Here is a 23,303-nt window from a genome sequence, read left to right on the forward strand (position 1 = left end):
GTTTTTGCACTAATTGAAAAACTCTGCTATTTATTTTTTCCTCAATCTCACTCTTGCTATCCATTTCACAACCTGCTCATAAAAATGATAAATAATAAAAAAAAATTAATTTACCCCATGGCAGAATCAAAAAGGACAATTATTAGAAAGTATGTTCTCAATTATAATTTCCCTAAAATGTCAAACAAAAGAAAACTAAAAATATCAAAATAAAATCTTAAAACAAATAAAATTAATTCCAGTTTTGTTGAAAAAAATCCAATTGAAAAGTTTATTTCTGAAAAATAAATAATTTTACGAAATAAAAATGTGAAAAATTTAACGCAAACAATTTCTAAAAACGCACACAAATCAAATGAAAACATAACGTGATAACATGCAGAGTTTGACGTTGTAAGGATAAATATTGACAACTCTCCCTAATAATTGTACCTGGTTGATTCTGTCATGATTTACCCGAAATGTTTCTGCATAAACTTACAATTTTATGCTTTTGTATATTTTTATACAGTTTATACTAGTTGCAAACTGTTTAATGACTAAACTATTACAAATACATGAATGAGTTGAAATGATATTTTTCTTTATTTTAAAGAGTTATGGTAACACTGTTAGCAACCTTTATAAATACAAAAATTACACATGCATGAGTCGAATGAGCTGAATCAAAGTAAGTATTATGAGTATTTTCCAAAAAATTATATGAGAGCTGTGGCCAATTATGGACCAATATTTACAAAATTCAGTATTATGATTTCTGAATACAAATTACTGATCTGTGTACTATTTTGGTTTAATATATGGATGCTATGACCTATTATGGGCCTATGTATTTGAGGGCTATTTTTGTAGAATTTCATATAAAATTTATGAGGATTTTAGTGATTTTCGGGAGTGGACCTTATATGGGAGCTATGGTTAAATATGGACCGATATTCACAAAATCCAGAAGTATGATTACTGGATACAAATTACTGATCTGTGCGTCTGCATACAATTTAGTACAGTGATTTCTATGTATATGAGTATTATTTATGTCGAATTTTAGCATGATAAAGATATTTATAAGAGATTTATGAGTACTTAACTGATTTTTGGAAGTGGACCTTATATGGGAGCTATAGTTAAATATGGACCGATATTCACAAAATCCTGTAGTACGATTTCTAAATTACGGATCTGTGTGAAATTTTGTTTTGATATTGATATTTTTTAGATATTTATGGGAGCTATAACCAATTATCGGCCGATCTTCATAGAATTAGGTACAGCGATTTTGGTATATGTATATGGGGATTATTTATGTCGAATTTCAACTTGATAGCGACACTTATAAGACATTTATGCTTATTTAAGAGATTTTCGGAAGTGTACTTTATATGCGGGCAATGGTCAAATATGGGCCGATCCACGAAAAATTTTGTAATATAATTTTTTTTGCCACAAAACATATTTTTGCTGAATTTTCTATGGATATTCCTATTCTGTAGGCATTTATAGACCATAGAACCATATTTCGGGAAGAAATTTATATGGGGGCTAGGAGAAATCATGGACCGATCCTTATAATTTTCACTAGAGTTACTCGTTTTATCATAAAAGTAACGAGTGCAAAATTTTATGATATTAGCTGCAATATATTTACAAAAATTACCAAAAATGTGAAAATGTGTGTAAATTATCAATTTTTTTTTTTTGAGGTTTTCCCATATTTTAATTAATAACTTTGGTTCCACTGTACCGATTTCGTTAATTTTCCATATTAAACTGCTTAGGACAACAATAAATATATTTTTTGCAAGTCTACCAATTTTTTTTTGCGTATTTTGGACGTGGCCGTGTTTTACACAGACACACAGGCGGACAGACAACCTTATATATTACCTCATTCACCACTTGTGGTGGTGGAGGGTATGAAAACAATTCGAATTTCAATTAGAATTTCCATATTTGTTGTTCGTTATTTGGGCTTAGCAGGGATTATATGAATTGGGAAAACGTGTTAGTTAGTTGTATGTTTTCATTACTTTGTTCGGTATTAATATTTTGTATCTTGTTAGGAAGACAAATTTACTCAAATTATAACTGATTTCAAATGTTTATCTAATTTAACAATTTTTTTTCAACAAAAAGGGCTTCACTAACCACTGTATTTATTTGATGCATCATGGCTACCTAAGTACAAAAATGGTAAAATTTATTAATTCTATGGATAGATTTTTTTAACATTTTTTTTGTACATGTTTCTCAACATAATTTATTGCGTTTTAATCGGCTAAGTAGTTTCGGAGTTATAATAACAAATTGAACAAAAAATATATTTTTTACGTGAAAATAGCAAATTTTTATGTTTTAAAAAACTCATGAAAAATCGAAAACGGCAGAAATTTTTCACATATAATAGAAACAAAATGATATATTGCGTTTCAATCGGAGTTATAATAACAAATTGTAGCAAAAATTATATCGATTTGGTTTTAAATTGGAAAATGCACACAGAGAAAAAAGATTCGTGATAGCAACCGTATTTGTTGCCAATCGTATGATTCGGTTGCATACGTATGCAACCATAGAATTTTTCGGTTCTATCAACAGAAAGTCAGTTGATAAAGAAGAATTTCGGTTGAAGCAATCAATGTTACCCCTTCTAAAATTTTGTGCCCACAACTGTAAAATTCGATTACTAATATAGAATCATTCGATTGGCAACAAATTCGGTTGCTATCACGAATCTGTTTTCTCTGTGCAGCTACGCTTTTAGAAAACAATGTTCCAAACAAAAAAAGCTCCAAATGATTAAGATCTGGCAACAACATTTGATTTTATACACAAAAGAAATTACAATTTGCAAAAAGTCTTCTATAAATTTTTTCATTCTTAAAAATTGTATATATGTATGTATTTGTGAAAAGAAGACAGAATTTCTTACACATTGATATATAGTATCAAATATATATATCTTATATTTTCCACTAGTCAAATTTATAAACAACAAACAGAAAATTTCTAAAATATCAATAATTTATATTCGTGGGTGATTTTCGGAAGTGGGCCTTATATGGGAGCTATGACCAATTATTGATCGATCGAAACAAAATTTTATGACATGAATTTCGTGTATATAAATCTATTGGAGTTAAATTTGTGTAGCTACATATATAAATTAAACATTTATGACCTATAAAGTCCAATTTCGGAAGGACATTTGTATGGGGGCTTGGCTTGGACCGATTTCAGCCAATTTCAATAGGCTGCGTCCTTGGGCCGAAAAAATTATATTTACCAAATTTGATCGAAATATATAAGAGCATAGGGAATTTACTTTAGCTGCGTTTTTAGATATAGATGGAGATATAACATTAGGATATATGGCCTATATTATAGGCCATAAGAGAGTCGTTAGTTGAACTTGGAATTTAGGACTTCCTGGACGTTCCAACTTGGTAGCTGGATTATCAACTCAAACCTAGGCGAGACGGATTAGAAGACGGAGTATTGTCTCTCCTGTTATGGTTACAATCTATTCTCAAGATTGTTGATGCGGATGAAGTTGTGATTCTGATCAAGGAAAAGTCTCTCAACCACGGCCAAGGCAAAGGAGTTGGGTTTTGGACTTCTGTAGGTTGTGCGAGGATATTGAAGAACTAGTAACAGTGGAAGATATTCTGTGTAACAGGGTCTCAGGCAAAATTTGCTAAGGGAAAGACTCCATGATGAACTAGGGAATATAGCTAGATATGATCTAGGAAATCTACAAGGTTTTATCATGAGAATAGGCAGGATTTTTTTAGGTAACGCAACTATGTGTATCCCAGTCTATACTTATATCGTGTTCTTATTTTTTTTCTTATATATTCTTTGGACTGCGTTTTTTCACTTTAATTTTTAATCACTTTAATAGACAGAAAGTAATGCTAAGTCTATCTGTATTCTTTAAGGTGGTTGTTAGACTAATATTTTTTGGCGGTACAAACATCAGCACAAACGCATAATACCCTCCCAACTGTGTTGGTGTAGGGTATAAACATGGAATTTATTTAGCCAAATTAAGAAATATTTAATCCATTTGTGTTGTTGTGGCCACATAAAATGTGACACGGAATTTTTATTTCGACATTTATTGTAACCTAAACAAATTATTAAATTGAAGAATTAATGAATGACGACATTATTAAACTGTATAAATTTCACAGTTATTTAATCGTTTTATGTCGTGTTACTAATAAAATATAAATGATTGAAACCTTATATTTACGTAAGCAGTACATTTATCAATTGATTGCTGTCATTATTTAATTTTTTTTTTTGCATAATAATTGTTAATCAATTAATGCTGTATGTTTATGTTAGAGGTTAGTTAAAATAATCAATTATGGAGAAACGTTATTTTCGAAAGCTATTAATGCAAAATAAAAAGTAATAAATTTTCATTCTTACAACCAGGAGAAAATAAATAGTATTGCAATTTAATTATATTGTTGGTATGGTGGTGACAGGTGACATTTTAGTTAAACATAAGTTGTTTAGTTGTTCTCCTTATGTCCACTTATAACATGTGTTGAAAGCGAAGACAAACAACATTGATGTTGTTTATAATGCGATTTATGTCTTGATGTCAGGAAAAGAAAATTGAAATTACAGCAATTAAACTAAAACAAAAAATAAATTTTAAACTCAACTGAGTTTGTAACTGCTTCGTTGATTGTTGACTGTTTATTTCTAAACTTTAGAAAAATGTATTGTACATATTAAAGAAATTTAAACATAAACAATTTTCATTTAAGCACCCAAAGTAATATCTGTATAGCAAATATACAATAACATACAAACTTAAATAAACTTTTTATGACTTACGAAAAATAATTAAAGTATTTAATGTAAAAAAATGCAATTTGTTTTTTCGTTTTTTTTTTTACTAAAACTGAATTAAAACAATTTCCTATAACGTAATTTGTGCACATTAGGGTGGCCCTTAATAAACGAAAGTTGGTAAATCGGTTGCGGTTAAGACATGCCACAGTGGTTTAGAAACTTTTTTTTTTTAAATAATTCGATATCTTGTGAATTATTGGATATATTATTACGAAATTTCATGTGGTTTGAGCTGAGGTGCTTTCGAGTTGATTTAGGTTTATTCAGCTTCCTAGCGATAATGGGGGCCAGTGCGTAGCCCCCCAAAGTTGGTCACCACGGGTCTCAAATTTTTAGAAAAAATCGCCAAAAATCCATTTATAATAAGAATGAGCTGAAATTTTAAATATAAATAGTACTTGAGATGGTCTACAAAAAAACGCTTACAAGTGTAGGTTATCTCTATTAGTTGAAGAGATATTCAGGTTTATTGATTTATTTTTTTTAATTTTGCTCGATCTTTTTATGGTTTTTTAGATATGGCTGGCTTAAGGAGGGTCGAAATTTATTTTTAAAATATCAGCTATATTGGCGATAAAATTCGAAATAATTATTTTTTTTTTTTTTTTTTTTTTTCATCATTTGTTTATTGTATCTTCATTATTTAATGAACTAACAATAAGTGATTCAAATCTTATATCTAATATTATTATTTAATTAGTCCAGCCAGTGCCGGACGAAAAAATTTTGTGTTCATGGTTGTTTTGGTTAAATTGGCATTCTTCCTTCTAGATTAGGTCTGCTGTGTCCCTCCTTCTTAATCGAGTGTGGCCACGGTTATCTAATATGTTGCGGGCCAGCGGGTTTGGGTGAACTTCAAGTTTTTTTAAATATTTTTGTACGTTTTTCGAGATTTCAGTTTTTACAATGGGCACGTTTAGATCTTTGTGTATATTCGCGTTTTAGATATACCAGGGGGCAACTGTGATCATTCTTAGAAACTTGTTTTGGCGTCTTTGGATCTTTTCTACATTTGACGCTGAGGCCGTGCCCCATAACTGTATGCCATAACACCATATCGGTTTTATGATCATGTTGTAAAGTAGAAGTTTACAATCTAAACTAAGCGTGGAGTTTCTGCCAATAAGCCAATTAATTTGAATTGATTTCAATTTCATTTGAGTCAACTTTGCATCTATATGACTTTTCCATGTAAGGCGACGATCGAGATGTATTCCGAGGTATTTCACTTCCGATTGTTGAATTATTGTTTGGTTGTTGATATGAATAGGGGGGCATGATTCTCTACGCAATGTAAATGTAATGTGTGTACATTTTTGCTCGTTGACTTTAATTTTCCATTGTTTTAACCATTTTTCTAATTCAAATATGTGGTTTTGTAAGTAACGAGACGCTTCTTGAGGGTTTTCATGAATGCTTAGAATAGCAGTATCATCAGCAAATGTTGATGTATGAGTGCGATTGTTAGTTGGCATATCAGACGAATACATCAAATATAAAAAAGGTCCCAGGATACTGCCTTGGGGGACTCCAGCTTCAATGGGTTGTGCAGTACTTAAAAAGTTTCCCTCTTTAACCTTAAATGTTCGACCAGTTAAATAGCTTTCCAACAGCTTATGTGTGTTTGCCGGTAAATTTTGACTCAATTTGTATATTAATCCAGCATGCCATACCTTATCAAACGCTTGAGAGATGTCGATGAAGAGTGCAGAACAGTATTTCTTTTCTTCAAACGCTTTTCTCACCATATTTACAAGTCTATGGGTTTGTTCGATAGTACTGTGTTTTCTTCTAAATCCAAATTGATGATTCGGAATACAATTCTTTTCAGTTAACATCGGGTACAACTTGTTCATAAGTATCTTCTCAAATAGCTTTGATATATTAGACAATAGGCTGATGGGTCTGTATGATTCTACTTTTGTGTGATCTTTTCCCGGCTTGGGTATCATGGTAACCAGTGAAACCTTCCATTCTGGAGGATAATATTCAAGTCGTAATATAGCATTAAAAATAAAAAGAATTATTTTTATTGCTATCCGGGGTAGCTCCATAAGCATCTTGTTGCTGATCTTATCCATACCAGGCGCTTTCTTGGGATTTAAATCAGCAATAGCATTTTCGATCTCTCGAATCTCAAATCGTAGGGGTACGGCTGCTCCAAAATAGGGTGCAACAGGTGGCAACTCAATTGCTTCGTTTGATGTGTTCGGTGTAAATACTTTTTTTAAATGATTAACAAACAGATTCCCTTTTTCAGTATCATTTCTTGCCCAACCACCACTTGAATTTCGCAAGGGGGACTTACATATAACGGGTCTTTTAAGATTTTTTGTTGCTCGCCATAATGAGTAATCCGATTGCGGCGTTGCGTCCAGGCTTTCTAAATATTTATTCAATGATTCCATTTTTCGAAATTCCAAGAGCTTTTTAAGTCTTTTTATACAATCTTTAAGCTTCGATTTTAGTTGGGGGGATCTGTGCAATTGCCACTCTCTTCGAAATCTTCTTTTTTCATTTAAGAGTCGTTCGACATCTGCAGAATTAATTCTATTATATCTGAATTGTCGGGGTGTTTGGGTAGCATGTTGAGCAGCCATTCTGAGATTTTTATCGAAATTGATAAGAGAGTGATCGATGTTTTCTGGTGTTCTTAGCGGTATGTTTTCCGAGCAATGTGTACTGAGGTATTTTTTATATTTGAGCCAATTTATTCTTGTGCCTGCCATCGCTAAATTAAATAAAATAAAAACAACTTGATAACAGTTATCTTTTCTCTATAAAAAGTTATACGCATCCAAAGTTGGAACTTGTAAAAAGGCCGTATTTTTTACGTTTTTTCCCAAAAAAGCCCATATATTTTTTTCTTTTTTAGAAAAAAATTTTCTTCGGGACTATATAGAATTTGTATGTGATCCGGAAAGATAACTTAATGCAAAAGCGTGTTAAGAAAAATTGGGATCACTTAAGCGGACATATCACCCCCCAGACCTATCCAAACTTGGCCAATTTTTAAAAAAAAAATTAGTTTTGAGTAGAAAATTCTAAAAAAGCAAAGCACGGATCAAAGAAAAAGCTCCATATTTGTATAACCCCATATGTTTCCTAAATACTTACTAAGTGTTTTTACTATCACAAGGTAAATAACGTCACAGTATGTACTTTTCTGAAAAAACTCAGTTTTTGGAACACCTTTTTTCCGTTTTAGGAATTTCGTTATTTTAGAACAAAAAATGTCAAAAATTCTAACGCTATTGATTTAAGGACATTTGAGTCTATATTCGTTCCAAATTTTGTTCCGATATCTTTAACTATTAAAATTTTACATTAAGTAAAATTTTATATTTTTATTCGTTTTATTTATTTTATTTTTTCGACTCTCCATTTACAAATTTTTAAAAATTTCGTTAAACAAATTTCTGATCAATCATCTACTGGAACAACAACCGTTTAAACTGATACAAACAATAACAAGTAAGAAAGTATGGTCGGTCAAGCCCTACACTAAGTAAAAGACCAAAAACCTTTTTCTTTTAAAATTTCAATAATTTATATTTTTGAGTGATTTTCGGAAGTGGGCCTTATAATGGGGGCTATGACCAATTATGGACCGATCACCATGAAATTAGGTCGTGTGATTTATGTCTATATGAAAGTTTACTATGATGAATTTTGTGTGTATACCAACATTTTTAAGCGATTTATGCACGTTATAGTGATTTTCGGAAACGGGTCTATATGAGAGCTATGACTAATTATGGACCGATCGTAACAAAATTTCGTGACATGAATTTCGTATATATAAAACTTATTTGGAGTGGAGATACATTTATAAATTAAATATTTATGACCGATAAAGTCCAATTTCGGAAGGACATTTGTATAGGGGCTATGTGAAATAATGGACCGATTTCAGCCAGTTTCAATAGGCTTGGTCCTTGGGCCGAAAAAATAATATGTACCAAATTTGATCGAAACATCTTCAAAATTGCGACCTTTACTCTGCGCACAATGTTTACATGGACAGCCAGCCAGCCAACCAGACGGACGGACGGTCGGACATTATTGAATCGACTCAGAAAGTGATTCTAAGTCGATCGGTATACTTTAAGGTGGGTGTTAGACTAATATTTTTGGGTGTTACAAACATCTGCACAAACGCATAATACCCTCCCAACTGTGTTGGTGTAGGGTATATCAATGGATCTAATGGCAAAATCGTGCATGGAGACGCACGATACCCCAATAATTAGGATGTACGCGAAAAACAACTGCAATAATTCGTAGAAGATAGATATGCTTTGTGGAAGCCAAATGCCCCCAAGTGGGGTAATGGAGAAAAAAATGGAAAGATAGCCATATGTTATATATTTTTGGGCCGAACAGATTAGCAGTTGTACAAATTGTACAAATGTTTCAAAATAAAAGCTAAACATTTAAAAAAAATCGGCATTTTTAAGTTATTATATTTTGGTGGAGGGTAATTAAGATTCGACACAACCGAATATAGCACTCTTACTTCTTTAAACATTTAACGTAATAAATTTATATGTGTTTGATAAACTTTAAGCTTTTCTTGTTAATGATTTCATTCTCAAGGACAATTATTTATATTTTGTTATATTTCTCCGTATGCTATGCATGGAATTCTTTTACCTGCCATTTAATACTGTTAATGTTATTTATTTATGTATTAATTTTTTAAATATAATTAAGAAGAAATAATAAGATTTGTTTTAACGAAAAACCATTTAAATAAATGCAAGAATATTATGTCTATAAATGTAATTAAGAAGAAATAAATTGTGTTATTCCTTCAGTTTCCATTGCGAAAGTATTTATTCACAAAAATTTAAACATTTTGGCCTCCCAATTACACTGAAATTGCAAAAACTGTTTAAATGGCTGCAATTTCCTTGAAAATATGCTAATACAAATTAAGAACCTGATTCAGAAACACGAAAGGAAAACAATGTAAAAATTTGTATATGAAAACACTCAGTTTTTAAATAATTTTTGAGAGCTATTCATAAAAAAAATTTCAAAATTGATTTCCTATCAATGTGTCTAAATCAGGCCCTATGAGTGTCTTTCAAATTCTGGTTCTTAAGAGCATAGAGAACATAGAGCGGAAACTCGAGAAAAACTCAACAAAAAAAAACACATGCGAGTGTTGTTTTTGTTTTCACATAGTTTTTTTTACTAATGCATTCTCACCACTAAGGTTTTTGTCAACTGAGTTAGGTCTTTGACAGGAGAGTTTCCGCTCTATGTGTTTTCTCTATGGTTAAGAGTGTAAATTTAAAAATTTGTAAAGTTAAAGCTGGTATAATTTTGTTTTTAAACAAATAAATTATCATCTAAAAGGTTTTTAGCTATTAGCTGAAAAAGGCAACTCTACAGATCCCCTCAACTTAAGACGGAGCTTAGAAAATGTCGCAAACGCCTCAGTATGCTTCTTCACAAACGCAAAACTGACTCAATTAATAAATATCCTGGAGAACTTAGATGCCACCCAGTACTCAAATTACTCTCTATGGCGAGCTACAAAAAAATTAAAAAGACCTGTTATGAGCAGACCTCCTCTACGTAATTCTAGTGGAGGCTGGGCGAGAAACGATACTGAAAAAGGAAACCTGTCTGTTAGTCATCTAAAGAATGTATTTCCCCCAAAAGAGTCAAACGACATACTAGAGTTACCACCTACTTTACCCCATATTACTGCAGCATTGTCAAGGCTATTGTTGATTTAAACTCCAAAAAATCACCTGGTATTGATAAAATCAGTAACAAGATGCTCCTCGAGCTACCCCAAATTGCATTAAGAATAATCCTATTTATTTTTAATGCTATACTACGCCTTGAATATTATCCACCAGAAGGGAAGGTTTCTTTAGTTACAATGATACCTAAGCCGGGAAAAGATCGCAGTAAAGTAGAATAATATAGACGCATTAGCCTATTTTCAAATATATCAAAGCTATTCGAAAAACTGTTAATGCACAAGTTAAAGCCGATAGTGAATCATTTTGATTGTATTCCAACTCATCAATTCGGATTTCGAGAAAAACATAACACCATAGAACAAACTCACAGGTTGGTAGAAATCATATCCAAGACATTTGAAGATAAAAATATTGTTCTGCACTCTTCATCGACGTTTCGCAAGCCTTCGGCAAAGTATGGCATGAAGGATTATCGATAAAAATAAAACAATATTTACCAGTGAACACACACAAGCATCTAGAAAGTTATTTAAGTCATCGAAAGTTCGTTCTTAAAGAGGGAGACTTTATAAGTTCACCACAGCCTATTGAAGCAGGCGTACCCCAAGAAAAAATACTGGGTCCCTTCCTATATTTGCTATATACTTGTGATATGCCTACAAACAGTCGAACCCACATATCAACTTTTGCGGATGACACAGCTATACTGTTACAAGACCATATACTCGACATAGAAAGGTGGTTAAAACAATGAAGAATATAAGTAAACGAGCAAAAATGTATACATCTTACATTCACATTGCGTAGAGAATCGTGCCCTCCAATCCTAATAAATAATCATATAATACCTTAACAAACTGAAGTTAAATATCTAGGTCTGCATCCAGACCGACGTCTTACCTGGAAAAAGCATATAGATACGAAATTGACTCAAATGAAGTTAAAATTACTAAAAATTTACTGGCTAATTGGTAAAAACTCGAGATTGAGTTTAGATTGCAAACTTTTGCTGTACAGCTCAATAATAAAACCCATATGGTGCTACGGAATTCAATTATGGGGCACGGCCTCAGCTTCTAATATTGAAAAAATTCAAAGATTCCAAAATAAAATATTACGAATGATATTTTATTTTATATTTGCTGTCACAGCATTCAAATGTTACCACATGTCATAATTTCAACAAACAAAAAATTCATTTCTAGAACTCAATATAGCTTGTTGATTTGTTCGTTTATAAATTGCTGACTTTTCATTTTCCAATAAAAATATAATAAAGATAACATACACATACTGTTTTTAGACACATCCACACACAATTATTTTTGCAAGCAAATCAATTTTTTTACGGTAAAAAATCCAATTCTATAAAATATTAAATTAACTTTCAATGATTGTGAAAAAAAATCAAAGTATTCTATGTAAAAAACAAAGCTTTTTGTTAAGTTTCCTTTCCTATTAAAATTGTAATAAAATAATATTTTTTTTCTAACGTAATTTGAATATGTGCTATGCGTATTGATTTATTATAATTTTTATCATCATATTTGTTTAACCATATCCTTTTATCCGTATCCTGTTCATTAATTATTTCACTGAAATACTTAGAAATACTTAATTATATGTTATATGTATATTAGAGTGTCCCTTAGATTAAAATGTTGGAAATGTTGAAACGGTATCCGCTATTTTTTTCTATTGGACTTGAATATAACTCATGTAAAATTTTACGCCCCAACGACAACGCCTTCCCTAAGCGACAAGGCCTTAAAGAGTGAAATATGCGTTTTTTCGTTATTTACAAGGAGAAAAATGCTATTTTTTCACTTTTTGTAAAAATTTTGCCACTAAATAATTACTTTTTCAATGGCCACTAGAACAAGAAATGTATGAAAAAAATTAACATATTTTGAGAAATATTAAAAAATTATATCTCATTTTACTTAAAATATGTCCATATTTACTTGCATATGAGTTTTTGTCTTCGTAGGATACCATTAACCTAATCGCAGGTATGACCAAACAAGATAATTTTTTAACGGCAATTTCAAAACTCCATTTTTAAAAATTTTGTTAAACAAATTTCATAATTTTTTGATCATAACATGGGGATTTATTTACAATATAATAGGGAATAAAAATTTGAAAAATGTATGACAATAGTTTTTTCCCTACCTGCGATTTAAAACTAATTTTTTGGCCATATTTTGGCGAATGAGTCCAATTTCCTTACTGTTATTAAGTAATTTTATGTAAAACCTGTTCAGAATATTATAGTCCGGTTAATTTTAAATATACACTGGTGCATATTCCTATAAACGCCAACTACTTTTTTTAAAAAAGATTGTAAAAATTAAACAAGAACATATTTAGGGGGCTACACATTTTTTTATTAAATTAGTTAAGACTTCACTTAAAATATTGTTTAAAAAAAATCATTTGTACTTTATTTATTTTTTTTTACTTAATTTTCGAGATTAAAAAACATTTTTAAGTGTATTTTCCTATAAACGCACTTTAATTTAAGGGCCACTGTAGCATTATTAATAATGCTTCGTGGGTGATCCTTTATGGATTATGGATTGTTTCAAAAATACGGTCTGGCATTGATTCCACTAATTTTTTAAGCAGATCGGAATCAATTTCCTCCCAGACTTGTTTAATTCTTAGTTTCAGCTCTGTCACAGTCATTACGCTTTCATTCTGGGCATTATTTGCATAAACTTTACGGGCCATGTATCCCCACAAGTTTTCCATTGGGTTTAAGTCTGGACTACCAACAGAGGAATTCTGTGTTCATTAAACCAAGATTTCGATTGCTTAGAAACATGGATTGCAGCATTATCTTGTTGGAATATGCAATCTTCATCCATTTTTTCATCCATAAATGAGAGAAGAGCATCTTTTTTTACGTTTTGACATCCAAACATCGTTTGATCTCAAATCGTTCAAATAGCATGAGTATGAGTCAGGACCGTCTAAATTAAATTTTTTTTTTCGTCCACTCATCTATCCATTTCATATATTTTCTTGCGAATTTTAGACGATTTTCTTTATGGTGCTTTTTTAGCATTAGTTTACATTTCGGCTTTTTCCATTTTATGTTTTCATCGTTTCGTAAAATGTGTGCAACGTGTTTGGAAGTCACTGGAAGATTCAATTTATTCTTTATTTGTGTGAAATTCAATTTGTTGCGGGTTGCTTCTTGTTTTATTAGGTTAAGTTGTCTTCTTGTTAGCTTTGTATTTCTCTTTGTAGGTTTGCGAACTCCATAATTTTGGCCTTTCTTCGCACTACAGTTTTCGAACGATCGATTTTACTTCCAATTTCTCTATTGGAACATCCTTGGTCGTGAAAAAATTTAATTTGAATCTTTTCTTGATAGGACAGAAAGGTTCACTAGGGCATCTTTAAAAGTGATGAAATTTATTGATTCAAAAAGAAAAAGTTGCAGTAAATTGAGATGTTAGAAACGTACCTTTGGTTGAAGAAAAAAAACTAAAATTGATAATATTTTATTTTTGGTAACTTTTTTAAAAACAAATTTCACGTCTGCGTTTTTACGAATCTTCCACCAAGAACATTTGGTAGCATAATTAAGGCAAACAACAAGCATAAGAAAAAAACCGTTAATTTGTCTCTCATTAAAAAAGTAAAATTTTGCTATTGGATGAGAACAACAAATATATCGAGCCCTTAGCGCCAAATTATCGTAAGCGACATTTTTTATGGACCGACTGATGTTTTAGCGTTCTCAGAATATCAAAATTGTTAATAACATCAAAAATATAGGGGGTAAGATTTTATTGTAAGTCAATGTTTATATTTTACAGTAAACAAATTTTATCGTAAGCGACACACAGTGGTATAGAAAAAAAATAGGGAAATAAATCTGCAACTTCTAAATGGTTAGATTGGTTTGAATGAAATTTCACATGCGCAAAGAAGAAGTGTTGTCGAGTTTAAGTTTTGAACGTGGACCTCATGGGCCTACAAGGTTCGCGACCAAGGGCCCTCCAAATAGGACACCTCGGGTATGTTACATTTTTAAAACGATATTATTTCTTGGTTTGAGCTCCGATTTCAAAAACATTATACATACATCTTCTCATCGAGGACTACAAAAAACCTCATCGTAGCTATCAATTATCTATTACAGCTTAGGAGATATTCGCATTTGAAACTTAAATTTTCAACATTTTTACCCACTCTAGTCCAGTTTTTTGATAACAGCGTATCCAAATATTTCCCGATTTTCTCCAGTTTTTCTTTATTGGACTAACAACACATGTATGTGTCAAATGGAAAAAGAACTGTTTAAAAATAATGACTAAGTCCAAAGTTATATGCATTTGAATTTAAACAATTTTTCGCTATTTTTTTGGGAAAATAGAACTTTTTTTCTTTTTAAGTTATCGCAAAAAATTTCTAAGAGGATGTATAAGGAATTTCTACTTTCTGAAAGCTAAGTTTTCACAAAATATTTTAAAGGAAAACCAATTTCAAAATTGTTGTTACCGAGGGGACCAGGTCCTTTCAAAAAACACCTATTTTTTATGTAAAATAAAACTTTAGGGCAAAAATTCTCAAATCGCGTATCCGATATCAAAATATAGTAATCGATTATAGGTGGCTCAATATGTTTCTAATTATTGTGTAAAGAGTCCCGATAAACCCGACCCTGGTATGGAATTTTTGGAATTTTTCAACACTTTTTTGGAAATTGCTGATAATAAATTTCAAAATTCGTTTTTATTTTTCCAATTTTTCCAAAAAATACAAATGGAAACTTCTGAAATACAATTGGAAAATTCTGAAATATAATTAGAAAATTCTGAAATATAATTGGAAATTTCTGAAAATTAGAAATTTCTTAAATTCAATTCGAAATTTCTGAAATACAATTGGAAATGGTGTAGTGGCCTGAGACACGTTAATAGACTGGCGATTTTTTAATAACTTTAACATTCTTTAACCAATTTTTGTATTTTATATCTCATTAGAACGACAATTACGTACACATTTCGATTATTTTAAATTAAATTGCAAAATGAATTACTTAATAGCTAAATTTAAAAAAAAACTGAAAAAAATGCATTTCTAAATCTAAATCTAAAAATCTAATTTCTATGATAAAACTCTTAATTTTAATGCCGGAGTGAGTATATTAGTTTGTTTAGACCTTCTTCCACGATCTTTACACATTTAATTACTACATGTCATTACAGGTTAACAGTAAATGACAAAAATCTCTATAATACTAACTTGTGAACCTCTTGTAGTTCACTGCCGGAGTAATATCTAACAAAATCATATATTAGGTCTGTTCATTTACTTTCCCAGTAAATATTTGCAACGAGAGAATAAAATCAAAATTTACAAAATTACTTTCTTAAATTCTCAAAAATAGTAAAAAGTAAATGAACGCTTTTCCAGTAACAATTGTTTTATACACACAATTTCCTTATTTTATTCCTTTTAAGATGTATAAATACTCACATTTTCTTCAATTTTATTGAAAATTCTTTTGTTTTGACATTTTTTCACCACAAAAATAAAATTTTAAATAAGTAAACAATAACACAAAACATATAGAATATAAGCTACTAATTATTACGAGTTCAAAATAGAACTTGTAATAGTTTGCAACGAGAGAAAACTCTCTAAAATTTATACGATCTTGATTTTTTCTCTACTTGCAAGTTTTTGAGTTAATGAACGCTTTTCCAGTAACAATTGTTACTAACTAGTAACAACTTTTAGTTATTGAACATAGCTATTATTATAAGGTAATTATTCCCCAGCGGAGTTAGAATTATGTTAAGCAATTGCAATATTATCGTCTATTATTGCAAATTTATAAACATTTATCTTTAAAATTCCATTTTTTTAAGATAAAATGTAAAAAGAATACCTTAAAATAGGTTTTAAAATAGGGTCGAAGCAATTTTAAAATTCGTTTATTTAAAACACATTTGAAATAGGTATTTTAAGCTAAAATACGTTTATGAATACAAATTTAAGCAATTTTGCTTAAAAATGCCTTAAAATGCTGTTTAAAATTTTTATGAATACGGCCGTAAGTGTATATCAACATATTGACATTGACGATGGGTATACAAGATTTGGCGCATGTTTATTCATGTTTTATTCATGGCACTCTTTTATCTGACAAAATTAATGCCAGTTATTATGCAGAAATTAAAATTTCTTTTAATGATAAAGCAATAAAATAAATATAAATTATTGCTGCGAATACATTTAACAAAGTATTTGTTAACTGCTTTGCAAAAATTTACTTATCATGCACACAATTCACTATCAGTCACTAAATATTAAATTTAAACAATTTGGTCTTCCAATTTCCATACACTTAATATGCAGATCTATTTGAAATGACTGCAATTTTCTTTAAACGATTTTTTTTCGGTATTTTAAGTTTTCTTTTTCCATTCAGTCTCTTTCAGATTCCATAAATAGTTGTTAAGATTGCAAATGGAAAAGTAGTGCTTAACTACATGTTGATGCAACACAGCAACATACATATGTCAAAACATTGATCACAAACATTTCAATTCTAATACAATTGTTGTTGAACTACTTGTAAATTATGTCTTTCTAATCTATTTCTTTGTCGGCCCACTCGTATTATTTCTTGTATATAAAACATACTTCTGTTTTTTCTATACTCTTAGATTTTTATTATTATCTGCAATATGATTACTGTCAATACTCCATTAATATGTTATATGATAGCTTCTTTGTGAATGTTTAAGAAATGCTAAAGCTGACATCATCTTAAAATTTATATAAAGGGTGTTCTTTATGCCCGATTGAACTTACGAAAGGGTTAACTGTCAAACAAAGTATCATACTGCGCTCACTTTTTGACATTTATTAATAGTATACTCTGGCAAATCATCATGAATGGATTCTCGCTTGAACATTGCTACAAAATTTACTATGAAAAGTATTCATCGATTCGAGCAACTTGTAGACGACTGCTTTATCGCAAAATTGTGTTTAACGATGAGGCTCATTTTTAGCTGGGTTATGCTGATAAAGCAGCCACAATTGATGCCCAGGAAGCCATAATGTTTAGATGTTTTAAATAGTCACCTTAATATAGAAAAGCCCTAACTCGTTTTTTTTCCAAAATTAAGTTTTTTTGCATACTTCGATAGGTAATCCCCTAATAGACCATTGATAAAATAAAATACCACAACATTAAATTGTTTGAAAATCTTCATAAAACTCTGTTTTAAAAAAAATCGCAACTGCAAAACTTTAAGTTTTATTAAGTTGTTTCCTACTCCCGTAAAGTAAGGAAAAAGTTAGTTAGGGCCTTTCTATATTAAGGTAGCGATATTTAATTTAAATTTTCTAGTAGCAATATTTTGCAAACAAAATTAAATGTACATACATATGTACAAAACATTTTCTGACATCGATAACTCATTATAATTTGATATCAAATGCAGTCCATTCGCGATAATATGAACACCCCAAAATATGTCCTATAGATGGGTATTAGATGCCATTCGCAAATATGAACAATCTTGTAAACGTGAACTGGCCTGGTTTTAATTATGTAGTTCATATTATCGCGAGTGCACTGTAATCATAAAATTTCATACATAATTATTTACATATCGAGGGACTAAAATGTGTCTACTTTTTAAGTGTCATCATCATGGTTGTGGCTATCAAAACCGCAACCATTATTTTGATAATAATAAAGTTGTTGAACAGAAGTTCTTAGAGAAGATAGAGATTACATTGTATAATTTAAGATCTCTTTTATATGTTCCAGATGATACCATAAAATATAAATAAAATTTAGATACAGATCACTGATCTGCCTGTTCGTATTCAACCTTATACAGGACATATTGAAACAAAACCTCTATATTCTTGTCCACTATCAATTCAGGCAAATAAGTGGAAGAGCTTAATACCACCGGCATACCATTATTTTTATGATAATTTACACCAATCAAACTTTAAAAAAAACTTTTTTTCTATAACTTTTTGTTTAATATTGTTTATTTTTTTATTTTATGCATAAATCGTTCGACAAACTAACCACTAATATTTAATTAGCCGTTATCTTAAATAAATTACGTTAAAAAATGACAATTGGCATGAAATCAAAATAATTTATTTTTTAGTAAAATGCAAAAACCTCTATCTGATCATATTCATACATACACAACCACTCACACCAGTACCCAGCGGCGAAATTTTTGAGGCCTTCAGCTATAAGGCCATCTGTAAGACCTTCCTGGACCTTTTTTTAGATCCAGTAGTCATGCTCGCTTGCCTTCTCAGGAAGACCTTATGGAAGGCCTACCTGCTCGCTTCTTTTTGTTGCTACAAACGTAGTACAAGCAGAAAATACCGTTAAAAACTCACATTCCAAAGACAAAACTACAAATACAAAAAAATGCAAAAAGTGAAGAGAAAAAAATAAATAAACTTAAAATAGTTTTGCTTTAATTCTTGGACAAAGCGGTTGTGAGAATTTTTTACTTGGTCATTATTGGATTTTATTATAAAAAAATTAAAATAAATAAGATATCGTTTAGGCCGGGTAAGTTATTAAATTTTAAACATAGTTTAAAAGGCCTGTTAAAGAAGGCCTTGGCTGGCTAGGACATCGTGGATAAAAAATGTATGAGTATGCAATGGGTCAATAAGTCCTTGTGTCTGCTTACTACCAGTCCAGAATGCCTGCTTACTACTTCTTTTCGCCGCTGGGTAGTTCTGGTGTTCTTATTTATTTGCAAATAAAATATCTAAATTTGTACAGCATACTTTAGGGAGCTTTTTTATTACAGTTGACTGGACTCACAAAAAAATAATTTCCGAGTTTTACCCGGAATTTTTGAATTTTTTTCTTTACAAACCATCTCCTGAAAATTTCGAATCGAATAAAAAAAAAATCTGCCAAGTCGCTCCAGACATTCTCAAGTGATGAGATTACATACATCGACCATTTCATTTTTATATATGTATATAGATAGAAGATTAGAATGTCCCTTAGCATTAAACTTTTTGAAATGTTGAAACGGTACCCGCTGAAAACTTTCGTAATGACCTAAAATACCACCAAAAAAATTTTAGCTTGTTCTAAGAAGTGCAACCCGTGCCGACTTTCGATTTAGTTTTGAGGTGCATTTACAAGGGGATAAAAAGCATTTTTTCAGTTTTTTTTAAAAAAATTTAGCTATTAAGTAATTAGTTTTGCAATTTAATTTAAAAGAATCGAAATTTGTACGTAATTGTCGTTCTAATGAGATATAAAAGACAAAAATTGGTTTAAAAATGTTAAAGTTATTAAAAAATCGCCAGGCCATTAACGTGTCTCAGGCAAGAAATGTAGGAACAAAATTAACATATTTTGAGAAATATTAAAACAAAAGTTTATTATTACTTAAAATATATCCATATTTACTTGTATATGAGTTTTTATCTTCATAGGATAAAGTTAACATATTCACAGGTATAACCAACAAAAATATATTTTTTTAACGGTAGTTTCAATAATCCAATTTAAAATTTTTAAAAATTTGGAACATGGGGATTTATTTACAACTTAATAAGGAATAAAAACGTATGTCAATCCTCCTATAGTTTTTCCGTACCTGTGATTTAAATTTTGCGATTTTAGAGATAAACTAATTTTTTGGCCATATTTTCTCGAATGAGCCCAATTTCCTTACTGTTATTTATATATCAATGGATAGAAGATTTTGTCTAGTTTTCAATAAGGTATATAACTTTTGACAATTAACAAATTCATGGAATACTTTTTTGAAAAATATGACAAAAAATGCTTTTTATTGAGTTTTTGCATAGATACAAATTTTTCAAATTGAAATAAAAATGTTTATTTATGAATTAATATTAATTTAAAATAGAAAACTAAAACCAAATTTTGAAATTTGTAATCAGGAATCCCGTAATTCCCAAAAAAAATATTAAAAACTTCCAAAAATGGGATATTTTCGTTCTTTTGCTATAATATCCAAGGCGGGGTGGGGTTATCGGAACCCTTTACAAAATAATTTGGAACATATTGGGCCATCAAAAATGCATTACTATATTTTGATATCGACTATGTGATTTTTTCCCTAAATTTGAATTCTACATAAAAAATAGACATTTTTTGAATGGACCTGCTCCCCTCGGTATCAAAAATTATATTTTTTTTTTTTCATTTTAAATATTTGGTGTAAAGTTAGCTTTTTAAAGAGCACAAACTCATTATACATCTTTTTAGAAATTTTTTAGATAACTTAAAAAGAATAAAAGTACTTATTTCCAAAAAAATAGCGAAAAATTGCTTTTTTAAATTATTTAAATTCAAATGCATGTAACTTTAAACTCAGTCATGATTTTTAAACAAGTCTTTCTTTATTTGATATACACATCTGTTGTTAATCCTATAAAACAAAATGGATCGGGAAATATTTGGTACCGCGGTCATCAAAAAACTGGAGTAGGGTGGGTAAAAATGTTGAAAATTTAATTTTCAAATGTGAATATCTCCTAAGCTATAAGAGATAATTGATTTTATGTAGTGCTCCACGAGAAAATTCTATATGTGTAATTTTTTTGAAATCGGAACACAAACGAAGAAATAGGAGCATATTTAAAATTTAACATACAAGAGGTGTCTTACTTTGGGGTCCCTGGTCCCGCTCTTGGAGGGGTCTTGAGGTCCAAGTTCAGATTTATTTCCCTCTTTTTTTTTTCTCATACCACTGTGCGATGTCCGTCCGTCCGTCTGACTGGATGGCTAGCTGTCCATATAAACCTTGTGCGCAAAGTACAGGTCGCAATTTTGAAGAATTTAAAATTTGGTATATACAATTTTTTTGGCCCAAGTACCAAGCCTATTGAAACTGCCTGAAATCGGTCCATTATTTCACCAAGCCCCCATACAAATGTCCTCCCGAAATTGGACTTTATCGGTCATAAATGTTTAATTTATAAATGTATCTCCACAAATTTCTCTCCAAATAAGTTTTATATATACAAAATGTATGTTACCACATTTTGTTACGATCGGTCCATAATTAGTCATAGCTCCCATATAGACCTAGCATAAATCTCTTAAAAATTTTGGTATACACACAAAAATTCACCACAAATAACTTTCATATAGACATAAATCACATGACCTAATTTCATGGTGATAGGTCCATAATTGGTCATAGCTCCCATATAATGCACTCTTCCGAAAATCACTCACGAATATAAATTACTGATATTTTTTTAAAAAGAAAAATGTTTTTGCTCATATACTTGGTGTAGGGTATTATATGGTCGGACTTGACCGACCATACTTTCTTACTTTTTTTTTATTTTACTGATTTTCAATACCAAACTGCCTATAAGAATGATAAACGTATTTATGTAAATCTTGATAAGTTCAGTTTCGTATATTGATTGCGAAAGTGTTTTAACCAGGCGGACAGACAGAATTTCATATGGAATATACATATGTATTTACTTTGTTGGGTCTCAGGTGAATATTTCTTAATGTTACACACGGAATGACAAACTTGTAAATACCTACCCTCATTCAACACTTTTGGCGGTGAGTGGAGGGTGGAGGGTATAAAAATCTACTTGTTTAAATAAATAAATAAACCTATTAAAGTGCATAACAATCTGCGTACAAATGTTTTTTGTTCATATATTACAATTAGAGGCTTTTACATACAAATATGTAGCTACAGTCTGACTACAAATGTAGACATAAGAACGCCTACATAAATTTAAATTCCCAAACACATGAAGTGAAGCTTAAATAAATAACAACTAATTAAATAAATATGTAACTGAATAAATAAATAAAATGCACTTACCTTATATTCACTTTTGATATCACATATTGTAGTTCCCAGCATGGGCGAGTACACAGGCGTGGACGAAATCCAAAAAGGGGCACAATGCAAGCAACCCAATAACGTCAAGCCAACCAAAACCATTTTGGCCCTTCTCACCGTGCACATGGTCTGACGTCGCAAAGGATACATTACGGCTATGAAACGTTCCACCGTAAAGGCAACCACAAACCAGACCGAACAAAAACATGCCAGATTACTGAAGAACGTAAAGAACTGGCAAAAGTATTCACGATTGTAGATGTGCACATCCACAAAGTTCAGCCACTGGGCAAAGAGACCAAACAAGAAGCAAGTGTCACTAACAGCCAAAGCGGCCAAATAAACACTCGACGAAAGTTTACGTAATTTTGTGCTGAAGAATACAAACACCGAAAGAATATTGCCAATCGACCCGGTGCCCACAATGATGGGAATATAGTAAAAGCTCAAGACTGTGCCAATGTATTCGATGGTTTGTAACATTTCACTATCGTCGCTGTAAGTGTCGTTGCTAATGGCGGAGGTGTGGTTTGTTGTGGTGTTGAGGTTTTTAAAAGGATGTCTAAAATTGTTGTTGTTGCTGCCAATGGTTGTCAATTCATATTCACTCAACCAAGTTGCTGTATTGGTCATATTGTTGGTTGGGCTTGTCATATTAGCCGACATGGACGTTGTTATGCTGCTCTTTGTCCTCATTATGTTGTTATTGTTAGTTTTTGTAAGAAGCGTAGTTTCACTAAAGATTGTTATTATAATATTGTTTATATTGTTTTTATTATTCATTTATTTAAAAATATTTGCCCTC

The 23,303-nt window shown here is 30.7% G+C and overlaps 1 protein-coding gene across 1 annotated transcript in view; it reads right to left on the bottom strand.

The window, feature by feature from the left end:
- The window catches only part of LOC135955514 (5-hydroxytryptamine receptor 1-like), a 64,528-nt gene extending 41,547 nt beyond the window's left edge, over window positions 1-22,981 (bottom strand). The window contains exon 1 of the mRNA XM_065505864.1: window positions 22,478-22,981. Within this exon, the coding sequence (XP_065361936.1) occupies window positions 22,478-22,981 (504 nt within the window). The remainder of the gene's footprint in view (window positions 1-22,477) is intronic.
- Window positions 22,982-23,303: the final 322 nt, after the last annotated feature.

The sequence above is a fragment of the Calliphora vicina genome, chromosome 3, assembly GCF_958450345.1.
Source record: "Calliphora vicina chromosome 3, idCalVici1.1, whole genome shotgun sequence".
In the NCBI taxonomy this organism is placed as follows: domain Eukaryota; kingdom Metazoa; phylum Arthropoda; class Insecta; order Diptera; family Calliphoridae; genus Calliphora; species Calliphora vicina.